We start from the raw sequence: 17,558 nt of genomic DNA on the forward strand, positions 1-17,558 counted from the left end.
AATCTTAAACTAAGTATATATTGGGTGTTGATGTCTTTCTTTTCAAGTAGTCCAGCTTTGAAGTACTCCAGCTACATCTTTGTTGCTTCCAGTACGTGCTTGCTTAGTCTACTGAAACTATGCAACTAGCAGGAGGAAGTATAATGCTCTGTGTAGCTTAAGAGACGTGATATGAATGTACTGTCAAACTGTGGTCTGATGTTGGGTTTTCTGTCAGTCATCTAATAAACTTTGGAAGAAGTAACCAACTAATTTTTTTCTTTAAGGGTATGTTCAAGATGTTGATGAACTAGTTTTGAAGTAGGGAAAAAAACAGTTTTCACTAACCTAGTAATTAGCTTATAGTACATACGGTCCAGTGCAGGAGAGTGCCCTGGATGGTGGTTGGAAGTCTAGCTAGCAGTGCGCTTTATTCTTGACTGTAATGTCAAATGATTCTTCAGATTTCTGTTTAGTTTTAGGTAAATTTACTGAAAACCTTTTGGCACACCCTGTTGCTGAACTGTTTTGCTTGTCTACTCCTTCATCCCTCTATTTCCTCTGAAGATTGCCCCTCACTTGTTGGCAGCAGAGTGGTCATAATAAAACTGAAGTTCTGTCCCCATAAACCAGGACATGTGACTGTTCTAATTAATTTTCAGCAACATCTTTCTATTGAATACTTTTAGCTTGGTGACATTTTTTTATTAAGAAAGTTTATGAATCCTATCTAGCCTTTTATATTTCATGTGTTATAATTAAAAATGAGAGAAGAGCTAATTAACAGTGAAGATAGTTCAGTGATTTAGCTATTTTGTTCAATAATTACTATATATAAAATAGTGCAGATTTTATAGCATAGAATTTACAATTCAGTTGCATGAATTAAGATACCACCCTTCTGACTTTGGAGTTTTTACAGTCTGTCTTAAAGCAACCTTGTTTTCCAGTAAGCAGTAAAAATGAATTGGAAATAACTCCAAGGGCCAATGTACTTGCATTGACATGTACCACTTTTTATTTATGTGCGGGTCAGCTCCCTGAATTTCTCTGACTTAGCACTACATGCTGTTACTATTGTGCATGGGACCATATCAACCTGTGAGGAACAGACTCATGAGGGTTCACCTATGTAGATAATTTCTCTGGCTTTTAGCTTGGAGACATGCAGCCCAAATACTTTGGGCAGAGATAACAGGCTCCTTTTGGCTGTGTAGCTGGTTCAAGATACCACTTGACTGATACTCCTAATTCCCATTCTCTTGTTAATTGAGTGAAAAGCAGCACTTACAGTAGCTGAACTACTCTACAGCTACTCTAATTGAAGCTAGAGTAGTCTTGCAATTTGAGCTACTTCTATTTGCAGTCTGTTTTGTGGTCTGATTACTTGAACAGTTGGATATTCCCACCTGGAGGTGTTTGGGCCATCTCTTGGTTTGTCATCCAGCAACTGTCTCTTCCTCAGCCTCAGTGTTGTTCAGGGTCACCCTCTGTGCCTTTGTTATTTGTTTCATTAATATTTCAGTCCCTGAAAGTATTTTGTCTCTAGGTGAAATTCTAACTAACTTCAGGTCTGGCATAAAAACTCAGGGTCATATTGGTTGTCTCACAGCTGAGTGCTTTTCTGTATACGGTCTGTAATTCTTGACAGCAAAAGAGAGCTCTAAAAATCTGCAGACGTGTGATGTATGAAGGTGCCTCCCCTAGCTGGAACATAATATGCAATAACAGTAGTGCTGGGTTGAGTTAGGGTTAATTCTTACCAATGAGAACGACAAGTTGTTGGGGAAGAGGGAGGAAGAGTTGAGAGGCACAAGTCAGAGAAACATAAACCAACTTTACCTCTGCAAATAAGGGTTTGATTCATCATTGGTACACCATAAGAGGGAAGTGATATGAAACTTTAGGATGGGGCCAGTGCAAGATTTTGTGTAGTAGACATGGGTTGTGTGTGTGTAAGGGTTTACTGCTTCCTTCCTGCATTTTCTGTCTGTCTAGTAATAGTATCTGTCTGCCTCAATGTAGTTCAGAGGGCAGGCTCTGGTTGCTGAAGGTAAAGGAGAGGGATGTGGGGGTATTTCAACTGAATAGATGGTTTTTGCTCAGCAGTCTTTTTTGGGGATGTGTATGTTTGGGATTGCCATAACTTAGAAGCTGCAAATTGTAGAGAATTTGGATTATGGATAATAGGATTTTGAGATAAAATTGTGGTTCAGACCTGGCTGACTCACACAAATTCAGTGAATGTGGTTTTCTTTAAAGTGTGTTGTGTGATAATGCTGATACAAAGCCAGCAATTCCAGGCTCCCTGTTGAGTGTGTGTTGTGGGGGCATTCTATTAGGTGACTGAATTTGCTACTCTCTCATTATGTTGCATGAGAACCAGGTTTCAAATGGGCATATTTTATTAATTTGTGGATGTTGTAATAGCAAGTATCAGAAGGACAAAGCTAAGGTCACATCTCTTTTCAGTCTGTGAAGTCTTCTGCAGGATATGGTAAGTAGTGGACAGAAATCTCTGTTAAATACTGCCTTTGGTCAAATCTCACTTCATTATTGATCTGTCTTCATATATGACCTTCCTGGAAATGTATTCTCTGTGTGTGTGTGTGTGTGTCCCTACTTAAAATCAAGACTGTTGAAAGAATTGATATATAATGGTGTCAGTCACTGTTGGACTCATTAAAGCTCTGAGCAGCTGTGTTCACGGTGGCTTCATTCAGCGCTGCCTTCTTTTTGATTGCTTTCCTTCAAATAGGTCTGTGAGATGCTTACATTTTCTTAGGGTGTTTAACGTACATGGTATATAGCCTTTGGTTCAGCATTTCAGACTTCCTGAATTTCTCATCCAGCTTGTTGGAGAGTTGTATTTTTGGTAATTTAGGCTATCTTCTAAAATGTTTATTTCATACTGTATTTTGCAAGAACTTTGTGGAAAATGAGTTGATGCTAGACACTAGGCAATTTTTGATGTGAAGCATCCTTGCCAAACCTGTCAAATTTTACAGAACTCGTTGCAGAAAGTGTCAAGCAAAGAAGTGACATGTTTTTATGGAAGGTCAGGTATTTCTGTACCGCTTACAATTCTGGTGTGGTTTTTTGTTACAGAAAAGAATAGGCAATAAGATTCCTGGCATGGCTGACATAGTTTTAGGAGATGTTTAAAACTGTGGCGATGCAGCTGTTTGCTCAGCAGCAGTTTTGACCACTGCTAATGTGACTAGAGAGAATTACAAATATTAATATGGAAAAGCTGATTTCACAAGCCAGACATAATTGAATGTCTCATTTTATTTTCTTTATTTTGGGGAAGAAACTCAAGATTATTTTTTTCCAATTTTTACTTATCCCCCCAATCTTTAGTTACTTTTTTGTAGGTGATTTGTTATGGTAATGAAAGCAAATGTGTCAGGTTTTCTCATTTACTTACTGCTTCTCACTTAGTTTGTTTATAAGTCCTCGTTACAGTTGGATAGACTTAAGGTAGTTTCCAACTAGAATATTCCTTGACTAAGCAAAATTTATGCATCCTTTGCATCCTCTTGGGAAGACTAAGTGATATCTAAACATCTTAATGTAAAACCCACTTTGGCTAGGTTTTGGAAAAACAGAAGAAAATTAAGAGCTTGATTTCTGATAGCTGCCTTGTTTATTGGTGGGGTTTTTTTGGGGGGGGGGTTTGTTTGGTTTTTTGGGTTTTTTTTGTTTTGCTAGTTGGGACAGACAAATACTGCATGAAGACTTGGAGCACAGAAGCAGTTGTCCATACAGGTTCCGAAGCAGTTTTCTGTAATTTTATTTTCTCCGAGGAGCAACGTCTTGCTCCTGGATAAGGGTGGAAAGGTGTCGGGCGATTGAGAGAGGGTAAGCCAGCTAGCTTCCTTTATTTTGGTGCCCAAATGACTGGAAATGACTACACTGTGGACCTGGCTTCAGTGAGAACCAATTTAGCAGCAGTCTTGTGTCATACAGAGCACTGCCTTCCTCTCAGATGGGGAATGGAGTTGTTGTGCGTAATTAGTTGTCTCTGCTAGGTTTCCTGTATCTTGTTTTAGAATCACAGAAAGTGTGTCTTCCTAAAGCTCAATGTTCTTTCATTACATGCAAATTATTAGAAATTACATGGAATTACTCTGTTCTTGTTTTGGTTTAGATCATGGTTATTTTTTTTACAAAAGAAATTTATTTTCCTATCTGGAAGCTCTGTTTTTAATCTGTGACCTGAATCAAGGTGGATAATAACATTGCCAGAATTAAGATTGCACTGGCCTATTTATTCCCCCCCATTATGTCACTGCTAGCCTTTACTGTCTGATCTGCAATACAAAAAATGGAGTCTGCTTAATTATTAAGCAGTAGTGAATTTAGAGCGAACGAATAGGAAGGGTGGCAAGTACTACTAAATGACACGAAGTAGCATTGGGTAGCCAGGTGGCTTGGTGGGCTGTGAGCAGTAAGTGCTCTTTTGGTATCAACCTTAACTGTGTACCTTTTTGTTTATGTGTTTGGCCCTAAATTGCAATAGTTACTCCTCAATGTGGCCATGTTGTGCTAAAGCATAGATTAGTTGGTGGATGTACTTTCCCACAAATCTGTATGAATTTTAAACCTCATGGGTAAAAATGGATACATTGTTTTAAAGCCTATTTTCTCTCCCTGGGTTCTCAGAAGTAACACCTAAGCAGCTCAATTTGAAATCAGAAAAGTAATATTAATACTTATCCTTATTGTAGTCTCTTTTTACTTAAATAAAATTTGGGCAGCATGTCTGTGGCTGACTATATGGAATTTCAGGCTGTTGAGTGTAACTGACATGGCAAGCAGAAGTTGATAAAATGATGAACTGGTTGGTAGCAATTGTAGCTTCTGCAGATGCTGAGGAAGAGGTAACATTTTGGTTTGCAAAGCAGGCTTGCTTGTGAACTTAAAAGACTGACTGGGGCTTGACAAAACAGGAAGGGAGATTTTTCAAGATTTTATTTGTGTGAGAGTTCTGTGGATGTTAAAATCATGGAGGGCATGATGATCAGAAACAAGCAGTCTGTCTATTAGCTGTGGATAACACTTCCTCTATTTCTTACCTCTGTTTTAGATGCGGAACACTAAAAATGTCCAGCAAATTGTTGTTCAGCTTGACTGATAATGCAGAGAAATTACTGTGTGAAAAATACAGTTTTCATTCAGAGATACCCAAAGCTGGTAGAGCTTTTAATGAATACTGCAGTTCTTACATTTTCTTATGTTAGAAAATGATAAATTGAGGAACCTCAATGCATAAAGGATGTTAAGCAGTTACTGAAATGTAAGCATGTTCTCCCAACCACCTGTCTTTAAAGATCATCTCTAAGGTTGTCATTTAATGATAAAATCTTTGACTGTCAAGTATGTATGCCATGCTTTCTTTACTGGCACAAATAATTCCATTAATCTTATGGCTCAAGGTAAAAGGGGAAAAAGAAGAATCAAGTAGTTGCATAAATGTCGTCTCCAAGATGGCCTAATAAGATACAGTTTCCTAAAACAGAAAGTTTCTGTGTGACATTTCATTCAGTTACTGGAACCATAAACTTTGCCTTTCTTTGACACAGTAATTTACTTTCTATCCTATAATTCTTGACTATTTTTTTAATTAAATAAAAAACCAGATAACTATAGAATAATTTGATTCTTTATTCTTGAAGATGTCCTCTTTCTGAGGATTATGGAATCACTAAAAAACATGTCCTGGCAGTGACTGGAGGAAAATTGGAATGGAGCAAAAGGAAAATGTGTTTGGAAACTCAGAAAATATCAAGGAAAAAAGTGATAGAAGGAGAGGGTAGTGTCATTCTTCTGTTGGTGAGCTGCTTCTTGAGCTAATTTGATCCTGAAGTATGTAGTGGAGCATAGTATTTGTCGCATTGTCTGGAATAATAAATTCAGCAGTCTGAGAAGGGGCAATATATGAGTTGTTACTTTTCTGACATGATAGGGAAGGTGATGTTGCCTATCAAGGTTTTAAATCAAGGTGAAGACTGCTGTTTCAAATGAATGTTTTTTTGTCTGAACAGCTTGCATTTTTACGGCTAAAGCAAAAGAAAAAGTAGACCATAAAGTACATGTTGTGAGACTGGTTTGGGAGAAAAGGTGTCTGTGGAAGAGCTGAAGTGTTTAGAGAGAAAAGCTCCTCTGTCCATCGATAAGAAAGTAACTGGGGGGGAAAAACTCCAAAAAGCTGAAACCAGGGCTAGCCTGCTGTAGAAACCCAGAGTGCCTCTCCATCCATCAAATAATGAAAATCATTTTACTGTTTGGAGATTATGGAAAATTCTGTCTTCAGTCAAAGGATTTGTCTATGCTGCTGTGCAGTATTTGGGCATCCATACCAATTTTGAAAAGTTGAGCTCTGGGATAGACACAGTCCAACTATGAAGCGTGGATTCCAATGTAGGCTGGTTTCTGAACCCAAGGAAGTAATCAATACAATGCTACTTTCCAAAAGAGGTGAGTTCTTTAGCAGATTGAGTCCATAGTTAAAGATTTGACTGGGACTGTGGTTGCCCACTTGCAAAAGTCTTAATAGAAAAGATCTCTATCATGTTATGAATTCAAACTGGAAGTTATATAAAACCTGGTCCAGAAAACTGACATAAGGTAGTGGGGAAGGAGGGTGTGGGGAGAGTTCAGATCACTGGGAATACGTTACACAATGGGAAGATTTGGCAGCCCTACCTTGAAAACTTCCTGGGATTACAGAGTAGTGAAGACTTATTTTCAGATAGTTGGCTTCTGAAATGTGTTCAGAATAAGGGAGGAAAAGGAAGTTATTTTAAGACATGTTTTTTCTGCTGGGAACATACTTCTGGGTACATTACAGACTTGCCATCTGAGTGACTGCTTTGATGAGCAGTGTGTCATGTTACGGATGTACAGTTGAATGCCAAAATGCCTAGAAAAGTTTTGGTTGGTTTGTTGGTTTTTTTTTTTTAAGTGTGCATTTCCACTGGACAATATGGACCTAATTTGACTGAAAGTGGGAAAATGATAATTCTTAAATCCAGTGAGGTGAGGAAAATACATGGGAAATGTTTATACTGGGCACTTCTGATATTTTTGGGTGTGTTTTTAAATTTTTTAGATTTTCCTTTTATTGTCTCAAACTGGAATAGTGTTGGAAATGTCAAATTTTCTCTTGAAAAGCCTGTATAGTTGCTGTTCTCTGTTGACGTGCTCTGATGGTAGACAATTTTCATCTCCTACTATACTACCAGCATTTTATCACTTTTTAAACCATAGTCGTCGTTTTTTCTTAAATTCTTCTTGAACGGAGAACTAATACTAAATTGTTGTAACACCATAAATTACTTTAATGTTATAATTATTGCTATAATAAATGCTCATGTCAGTGAATGCAAAATCCAGTTGAAATAACTTATTGGTTCAGTGTTTGACTCTCCTCCAAGAATTCAGAATGCAACATAGTTATGCTTCCTAATATGTCATACTTGTTCTGCTTGACCTTTTTTTTTTTTGTTTTTTGTTTTTTAATGGCTGTTGAGGTGAATGGATAAAGGGAATAGGAATGAAACATGATGAGTGTTTTAATTAAGATAGATAGTTACAGAAATTATAGGACTTAGGGTACTGAGGTTAGCTTCTGAGAGAGTGCTGATTTTGAAATATAGGAAGTAAAATAGAAATAAAATGTCATCAGGCCATATTGACAAACTCCTGAGTAACTTAAAAAAAATTCTGGAGATGTCAGACTGTTGTGTTTTGATCTGTTTTTTTCTTTTTAAATTGACAGAACAGCAATAAAATTCTAGTTCACTGAGTGCAGTTGAATGTTTAATCTTGTAATTGATACCGGTTGGTAAAGTATCTGCATTTGGTTGGAATGGCAGAGGAGAGTATCCTGGTGAATGTCCCGGGAGCTTGAGGGAAGCTGGACCAGAGGAGCAGGAATCCTGTAGTCGCCAAACTAATCTGAGTTTAAAGCGAGAAATCATTGACTAAGGCTTTTCTTTTGTGGAATGGCCTGCTTTCTTACCTGCAATTTTAAAGTCCACTTTGAACAGTGCTTAAGCTGTTAAAAACACTTGAAATGTGTTAAAGCAGTAGTTTTCTAGCTTACCATTGATGAAATCTTTTAGTAAATATTAGTGTAAAAAACCCCACAAATTATGCTTTTGTCCAGTTTTGGAATAATAGAAACATTTAGCTGTCTTTTGGAAGTGTCTGTCACTAAGTTATTTCATCATTTCTGCACAGCACTGACTGTTTGTATGTCTAGTACAACATGACTTGACTCTGCTACCTCCTACCTGACTGTTCTCTAAAGAGTATGTTAGTTTTTGTCAGTGTGAATCTGTAAATTAATTACAGAGATATGATATCATGGGTAAATGTGTGTTCTGTGAGCAAGGCCAGTAGAGAAATACAGGAGAAGGTGGCAAATTAATCTGTTCTAGAGAGGTTAGTGCTGTTGATTCCCTGGTGTGCAGAACAAATGGCTTTTGGAACTCGGGTTAAAAGATATCCCTGTCCTTTTGATACAGTTACATGGGGCTTGTAAAACGGGGCACGTGCCATTCTCTTACTTCTCTTCTGCTTTATATATATAATGCTTTTCCACCCTCAGTTAATGAAAGAATCTGGTCTCCATTTTTAATTCATTTTTGTCATGGTTTGAACTGAGTCTTCATCACTTGGTTTGTGATGCAAGAAAATGTTTTTGAAAGCTGCTTGTGTTTCCTCTGTCTCTTTCTGTTCCTCCTTCCCCTCCTTGTTTGTGTGAAGTCGTGTGCTGCTTGAATTGACATTGAATTCCTTATTCCTTCTCAAGGCTTTTCCTACCCTTTTAACAGTTTTCAAAGTGCATTATCACCCTGCTTTTCTTGTGAGGCTGTAGTTGTCTGTGTCTTTTTCTGTGGCACTACTGTGTGAAAGGTGAATGGGGGAGTTGTGCATAGAACCTTAACACTTGAAAAACAAATACGTGGTTCTGTGTGATATGAGCAGTGTCATGGTCAGGATGCCTGTGAAAAGTTCCTGAACTTTCCAAAGTCGCAGGAAAGCTATTTTGTTGACACAACTAGTTTTTGTTGGACAGTTGGGACTCAGGTTTCTGTAGGTAGTTCTCCTTTCTCTTGTGGCTTTTGAAGTTGGCAGACGTGGAAAAAAACATGGAAATCTGGGACAAGAAAGAAGGCAGGATACTTGGAAGAAGGCAATGCAAAGGCTTGTAAGAACTGGTTACTTCTTTCTCAAGATTACTGCTTGAGTTGTACTGGAAACGTTGAATGCTTTTACAGGCAACTAAGACATCCTCACAAGTACTGAAAACTGAAGGTACAAGGCCAACGATAATGTTCTGTTTTTCTGAGACTGTACATAATATAGGTTATGTTGGCTAGAAAGTCAAGTTAATGCTACTGCTGTAGTGTGTTAACAAGGATGGAAGGATGCTGTCTGATGAAGTATGTGGATTTGCAGAAGTCACTGTTCTTGGATGTCACTATGCTGGTGGAGGTGTATTTGGTACTCAAACGGCTGCTTCCTTCCCTGGGGTAGCTTTATGGCAATGCAAAGCCCATCTTTATGGATCTTAGTCATTCTGGGTGTGCTTTGCTGGCCTAGCATGCAAAGGTTTCTGAGTTGAAGGGCTTGTAGTGTTTATGTAACTCAATAGTTTCTGTTCTAATATATTCAGAGGAACTTTTTTTCCCAAATCGTTTGGTCTTGATAGGAGAAGGAAAGATGATTTTTCTTGCCCCCCCGTTCCCCCCTGTTCCCCCCCGTTGTTCCTCCTTTCATTAATTGCAGAGCTGTACTGCAGTAGCCACAATGATGACTTCCGTGATAGTAACCCATAAAAGATGGCTTGATTGACAAAGGCTACAATAAGTTACTTGTACCTGAACAATAAAAGGACAATGAAGTTATGATGAGGATGGCACAGACTCAGAATTAACATCACTGCATATAAAGCCTAGACCTGTTTCCTAAACCCAAAGAGGTTGCTGAAAACTTGCACTAGCTGTAGGGTCAAGGTGCCGTATCATTTTCTCAGGAGCATGGCATCACTTCTGTCTAGTGCTCTGCTTTTCCTCCTGAATATGTAACAAATATTCCTAAAATGGACAAGGAAAAGTGAGACTGAGTGAAAGTAAAATTTACTATGAAGTGTGCAAGTCTGACTTTTTTTATTGTATGTTTTCCAGTTTTGCTGTTTTCACCTGCAGTAAAGTGCATCATCTTTCCCTACTAAGGACTTTAAGAGGAAAAATGCTTTGTAAGTGGGAGAGCAGTATTGTAAAATCGTTTACTTTCAGACAAAACAGGAAAGTTATTTACTGGTGTAATACAAGTCAATAAGGTAATCTTCTGAAATATTGGCAATTACCATTTGGGTCCTCCTTATTTTTAACTCTACTGTTGAAAACCTTGTGGTTGTTGATACTCAGCTTGCCATTTCTCTAGTCCTTTTCTTTGTAGTGACGAGCAAATTTGGGGTGTACAAAGCTATAGAAGTCTCAATATCACAGCTTCTGAAATATTGTACACAAATTTTTGTGACTTATGCTAATCATATCTAGAAGAACAGTAGCAAGTAGTACGCATTCCCAATGCCGGTGTCAGTGGTGTTAGCCAGATTGTTGGGGCTATATTTTTAGTAGAAACTGAGGGAGTAATTGCATTTGTGTGATCTTCGCTTCTAGTCTATTGGAAGTCATAGCAAACTGTCCTTCATGTGAGCCAGGAGGTTGCTGTCTGTCCCCTCTTGACAAAGAGTTGTAGTGTTGAAATAGTTTTCTAGTTTAATAGCATAGATAATTTCCACAGGAGATCGGATTTAAAATCTGTGCTGCTCTGAAAGATAGGTTTATTGGGCGAAGGGAATTATGTTTCCTGCTCTTGAGACTGGCACACTAAGTGTGAAACATCTTCGTTTTCATGTAGTGCACTTGGACAATGCAATTAGTTTATTTTTGTTTCTATGATCTGGCAGTCCTAGCAGTTGGTTTATTGTGGAATGGCTTGTGTTCGTCTAAAGTTTTTTTTTAATCTTTGTGGCTACTAGATTTTCACTGACTATTTCCTGATCCTAAATATATGATCACCAGTAAAAATGTTACTTCCTTGTTAGAATTTGTTAGCAAAATTGCTAAATAGAATTTAGACTTCACTTCTCTCTTATCCTAATTGTTTTCTTATACATTGGTGTCCATACTTCCTACCTACCTGGGAACAGACTGTTCAATTCCCTTGGCAAGTTTTCAGAATTATACTCAACATCTGTATGTGAAACATTATCACAAAAATGAAAATACCATGGCATCTTTAATTGTGCTCACCCCTCTGCAGAAAAGTGTCCTCTTTTCAAAGACTAGTTTGGGGAATTACCATGTCTTTCAGGGTTACAAATGGAGGAAAAAAAAAGGGAAGGGATCAAGACTCCCCAAAAGAAGCAGTCTTGTACTACTACAGCAGAACCTCTTCAATTAAAAACTCCTTTCCATAATTTTGTCTTGTATGTGAAACTTACCATTAATCTGAAAGAAACATGAGTAAAAGAATAGTTCAGACATGGCCTTGAAAAACCAAACCTAATGATCAAGAGTACCTTATAAAGTTGTGTTATTACAAAAATGTCTTCAACCTCATTGGTTTATTGTCTTGATTTAAGATCAGTCTATGCTGCTCTTTAAATAAATGTGTGAAAGCTCTTAACAGAGATACTATACGCTTGCAATTTCTTTGAACAGGTACTTTGTGCTGGACTTTGAGACAGGGATTCTGCAGTATTTCGTGAATGAGCAAAGTAAAAACCAGAAGCCACGAGGAACCTTGTCTTTAGCTGGAGCTGTGATATTGCCTAGTGATGAAGTGCCACACATGTTGGTAGTCTACTCTGCTAATGGAGAAATGTATAAGCTGAGAGGTACAGTGCTTCCTAAAGAGCCAGCTGAGTCATTCTTCTCTCCCATTTCCACTTCTGCATCTCTTCTCCCATATCTCATTTCTCTTTTACTTCCCTATACTATCAGAAAGTAGTGGTTATACAGCTATATTGTTACATACTATATTATAAAACACTGTGGAAGAGTACTCTGGAGTTAAGTAAGTGTGAATTTAAAATATATAGACTTTCAGGGCTTCAAGATACCTCAAGATGCCTTCTGTAAACTGTTATTGTAGCATTTTGGTTGTATAGTATATCTTGCTTGTTTCCAAAGGCAGAAAAAACTGCTTTCATTGCTGTCCATGGCATAGCATTTAATTTCTAATATTGTTCTCCCCTGCCACCATCCTGCAGTAATGAATCTGCTGATGGGTCAGAGAAGGGAAAAATGCCAGTGGGAGGCTGTTCTTGTGGAAGATACTATGTTCTTGTCAGTCTTGGATTAATTGAATTAACCTTTCACATAAAATTTTACCTTCCCTTGCTCCCAAATGTAAGAAAGAATATAAGTTAGAAGGTGGTGAGGGTGCTGCAAAAAAAAGCAATGTTCTGATTCTAAGATATTTTCAATTGGTCAATTTCATATCAACCTAATTAATAAAAACCCCTGATATTAAGAAAAGGTGACATGTAACACAGTGTAACAAAAGTTTAAATTTATGTTAGTTTTATTCTGACCACAGTTTATCAGTTGTCTAGCAGGACAGAGCATGCAGGACTCCCCTGTGGTACAGTGTGTTGCTGTTTTATACATAGAACTGAAACACAAGAACAATCAGGGAGAGTTTCAGTAAAAATGTTTTGGAATTTGCACAGCTAGAAATCATTACTACTTGTTGTTTCATTATGCTTTTCCAATTACTTGAGATCATTAAATACAGTATGCTGCTTTTAATTTCATGAGATCTATGAATTTGATTCAAATCAGTAAATACTTTTAATGCTGAGTCAGTAACCATTGAAATACTTAACAGCAGAGGAAGTAAGAGAAAATATTTCCTAAAATTACCCACTCTGTATTGGTATTCTTAATTAGGATTACTGTACTGTAGTGGTTTGTTAAAACCAGAACCAAACCTCTCTCTTAAATAGACTTCTAACACTGCACAGGAGCCACCTAATATAGACTGCAGACAACCTTTTCAATAATTTTAAAGCTGTTTTTTAAAGACACATGGGGAAAATTGTGGGTTTTATTCTTGTGTCTTTAAGTTGCATGCCAATGACACAGGTTTAAAGAGAGGTTTAGTTGAATCGCATTAAAACAGAAGTACTTGGGTATTTGGGGAACTGGTAGCTTGTCTAGTAGCTAATGGACAGCCTGAGTGTAGAGGTTTTACTGATTTAAATGCTATGCTGTGGTCCTTGTCCTCCACAAAGAGAGATGAGTAAAACAAAAGTAGATTTAAAATTTAGCAAAAAAAAAAAAAAAAAAAGTAATCTTGAGGTAATTCTGCCTTTAATAACTCTTGGCGGAGATAACTTATGAACATAAGCTTATATCTTCCAACTGGCCACAGCATCTTAAGCTGGGGTTTAGACGTGTTGTACTGAAAAACTTACTTAAATTAAGTGTCACAAATTAGAACTTATAGTGCATCCTAACCAATAAATAATCCCACCCCCCGCAAAAAAAAGAATGTCAATTTATTTGTGATTCTCTCTATTTTCTTGTTTGTTCTAGCTGCTGATGCAAAGGAGAAACAATACTGGATAACTCAGCTTCGATTCTGTGCCATACATCACAGGGAAGGTAATTCTAAGGTAAATAATTAAGCGGGAGAAGTAACTGTTATACTTTGAGCGGTGTGGGTGAAGAGCAGCATGATCTGGGTGATAGACTGGCTGCTGTAGTTAGTGGGCTGACGTTCAGAAGTTTATGAGTAAAAGCAGCAAGCTGTAACTTGTCACTAACTGGAGCAGGCTTAAGTCAATTGGGCAGTCTGAACAAATAACCATTGTCCCATTTATGAGAAGTTAATTTTGGATGCTGTCAATACATGGTTAAGTGAGTGGATGGATCAACAGTTTATTAATAAATATCTGTGTGATGTCCTGATTAGTATTTAAAAGTGTTAACTGATTCTAGTTTTATATAATTTTATAAGATTTAATGGCTTTTATTAGAGAAGCTTCAGGTAGATAGATGTTAGCAGTGGTCACTCTAGCTTCTTTACCAAATCTGAAAGAGGTCATAGTATGAAGATTTATATTGCGTATTTCTCTTTGAAAGTGATGTCAGAATTCTTGTCCTCAAGCAGATAATTATTTTGGACAGGTAAAAAAATGTTTGGACTTTTAAAAACAGCAGAACAATGGGTTGAGGGTGTCTCCTGCCTCTAAGTAGAAATGACATGAGTTTCTTTAAATGAGAATGCACTTTGGAAGTGGGAGATATTAAAAGCAAACAAACAAAAAACTCTATTAGGAAAAAATAAGTATTGTGTTTATTTTATGTATGCTTTTGGTGTTAATACTAACTCACTAAAAATAAAGTTCTTAAGTTCTTTAAGCACTTCTAATGATACCTTCACAAGAACGAAAAAAATTCCTTTCCTCATGACTAATTATTTGCTATATTAAAAAAAAAAGTGCGTGTAACTGCAAGCAGAAAGGATTCCTCCCCTGCCCCAAGATGTTGAAAATATCAGTCTTATGTTAACTGCAGTCGAAGTCATGATCCTGACTGTCTTTGAAAAGATGGAAGGTATTTTGAGGAGGCTGATATTCATTGAATGTGTGAAGTAAAATAAAACCAGTTTTTTGTTCTTTTTTTTTTTTTTTTTGAATGATGTGGACTTGTCAGGAAGAGAAAATCACACTCCTTTTGAAGGAGAATAAGTAACTTCAGTATTTTGGTACTTCTTCAATTCTTCTGCATGGCGATTAATTATGGTTTTTATATAGCTGTGGCCCACTACTATTCAGAAAGGTGCAACTCCACTTGTTCAGGATATGCTTACAGTTGCTGTCGATTTACAGCTCAGGGATTTCCTGCACTAGATAGAGATGGTAACTTTTTACACTCAGTTGCCATCAATGAATTATTCCTCAACAAGTTTTCTAGTCATTTCTTGAACACATGTAAATGTTTAGTACCTGCAATGTAACGTGACAAGGTAGAACTGTTGTTCGGTATGTATAATGTCAGAGACTTGTGCAATGGCATACTGGTTCTTATACTTCTACACTCTACATTTGCTAATATTTCTTAGTAGTGGGTTTGTTTTTTCTCCTTTTGCCTGCTTCTGGTAAATAATTCTGTAGAGATTAATTCTGGAGTGGCAGTAATTGAGTTGAAGCTGATCTTTTTGTAAGTGAAATTTGGATCATTTTTCCTGCTTAGGTAAAAAACTGTTGCATTTAATAATAATTTATGTTCAGAATTTTTCATACTGCCTCTCCATGTTGAGCTCCTGCAGTAGTAGTAGTATCTACATATTTTGATAGGCTCTGAATTAATTAGTATGTCAAGAGAAAAATTGTAGCATTATAACAGTGAAAATGTCTGGCAATTAGTAGTGCTCTAAAAAAAGCAAATAGAATTTTAGGAATTATTGGGAAAGAAGCAGAGAACAAAGGGGAAAATACCGTGACTGCTCTGTTGTATGCTTGTTTCAAATACTTTTATTAGTCCCCTTCCATTTCTGAAACAGAAACACTGGAGTGGGGGAAAGTACTTTTCATCACTTCTGTTGTTATTCTCTACAGAATGAACAGTGTGACAAAACTTGCCTACAGTGGAGTCTTTTTTTTTTTTTATTCCTTTTTTTTTTTTTTATTCTTTTTTTTTTTTATTCTTTTTTTTTCTGATGATGGGATGAGAAGGGGCAAATCAGGGAAGTAGCATGTTAATGAGTGCTCTGGAGTGGCTGAATAGGAATTATTTGCTAGCTGTTAATATCAATATTAACACCTCAAAGAAAATGAGCAGAGAACAGATTCAAAATAAAAGGTGAGAATGAAAAAGAGATTATTATGGGATGCTTTAGATGCCAAAAGTGTGTATAGATTTGAAAAGTATTTGAAAGGGAAAATGTCACTAGAAAGCCTTGACTAAGTGAGTGGGAGGCTATTAAATACAAAGACAGCATCTGTCACAGAAAATCTAACACGCAGCTCTTAAAAACAGGAAGGACTTAGAATGGGGAGCATCTCTCCAGACTTGTTCTCGTACCCTTGCATAGTGACCTACCACTTCTGTGCTTTCTTCTGGTTCCTAGACTTATCGTGCAAGAAAAGAAAAGGATTTCCTTGACTGAGAGGGGGTGGATGGGCATACATAACTGAGGAACCAAACAACCTCTTGTTTCATGCAGCAGGAGTAGCATTACTGCGTTTTTCTTAGAAGACTGATGAGTTACAGAAACTTGGCTTAGGAAGCTGGAGTATAGATGCATTTTGGTTGGTACAGCCAGTCGTACATTTTAGTTAGCTTGCATCCACTTAGAAAAATATTTTCATTTTCTTCAGCATTTCTATTTTATACTAAGTTCTGTGTTACAAGTCTACATGTAAAATCAGACTAGGTCACTTTTCACTTGATATGTTTGTTAGTGAAGCACTCTTAATTCTCCACTTCTGTAAGCCACAGAGCAAATAGAGAATTTATATCTTCTGTATATTTAAGCTTAACAGTCCAGAAAGTAAAATGCTGGGAATTAATGTTCTTTAGATGAGACCACAGGTGAGTCTGCTTCTTACTCCAGAAATGTACTGTACTTGAAGCAATGTCATCCTTACCTGTTCCTAGGGACCTTTCTTTTGACAACCTGTGTCTCTTGTTTTTCAATACACTTTTTTTTCCTTTTTCCCCTTCTGTCTTCTCAGGATTAGAGTATTATCTGAGAGGCAGATTTCCCCTGACTTTAGTGTTGCTTATAGTGCCAACTTGGATTTCATGTACAAGTTTTAAAGCTTCTCTCTGCTTTTCTCTATAAAAGTAGGTGATCAAAAGCTTTAATGCTACAATAATTAGACTTTGGAGATCAGATATTGGTTACAAGGGAGTGGTGTTTCACAAAGATTCCAGAAACTAGAAAAAAATCCATTTCTATAACCTCTTTTTTTCTTCAAAGTTTCTTACTTCAAAACCACTGCCTGGTAGGAGGTAGGAGAAGCAAGAACTGCTGCATTTCTTTTATGATTATTTTTTTTCCTTCTCTTGTAGATGAAGGTGCTTTAATAATTATTCACATGAGAGTGGAAATATTTAATTTAAAATATTTAAAATTTACATGAAATAGCATGCTGTTACCTTAGCAATTTTACTGTTTCTTTTGTGTTGGGGTTAGGGACTGGAATTACGTAGAAAGATCTGTAATGACACAGGGAAGGGTACATGTTTGATTTGCTTTTGCATAATTGAGGACTTGAGAGAAATCTGTATTTTTGGCATTTTGTTAAAATAGCCATACTGTTTGTTGGTAGGACTGTCATGGTGTGATTGGTTACTCTACTGGCAGCAGGACTGGATCTCTCTCCTTCCCCTCTCCCCATACTTCAAGGGTTGTAGTAAGTGATAACTTCAAATGTCTGTGTCTCATAGTGCTGTCAGGAACAGGCAGATAGATACTTGTGTGTTTTAAGCTTTTGGAGCTTGAAAAGAATCCAAGCTCTGTCTCTGCTGAGAACA

The 17,558-nt window shown here is 37.1% G+C and overlaps 1 protein-coding gene across 2 annotated transcripts in view; it reads left to right on the forward strand.

Annotated features, from left to right (window-relative positions):
• Positions 1-17,558, forward strand: part of OSBPL10 (oxysterol binding protein like 10) — a 122,389-nt gene that overhangs the window by 22,549 nt on the left and 82,282 nt on the right. For both annotated transcript variants that reach the window (XM_055710326.1, XM_055710325.1), the window contains exons 2-3: positions 11,727-11,902; positions 13,608-13,687. In XM_055710326.1, coding sequence (XP_055566301.1) covers positions 11,727-11,902; positions 13,608-13,687 — 256 coding nt within the window. The remainder of the gene's footprint in view (positions 1-11,726; positions 11,903-13,607; positions 13,688-17,558) is intronic.

Source organism: Falco cherrug, chromosome 4 (genome assembly GCF_023634085.1).
Source record: "Falco cherrug isolate bFalChe1 chromosome 4, bFalChe1.pri, whole genome shotgun sequence".
Lineage (NCBI taxonomy): Eukaryota > Metazoa > Chordata > Aves > Falconiformes > Falconidae > Falco > Falco cherrug.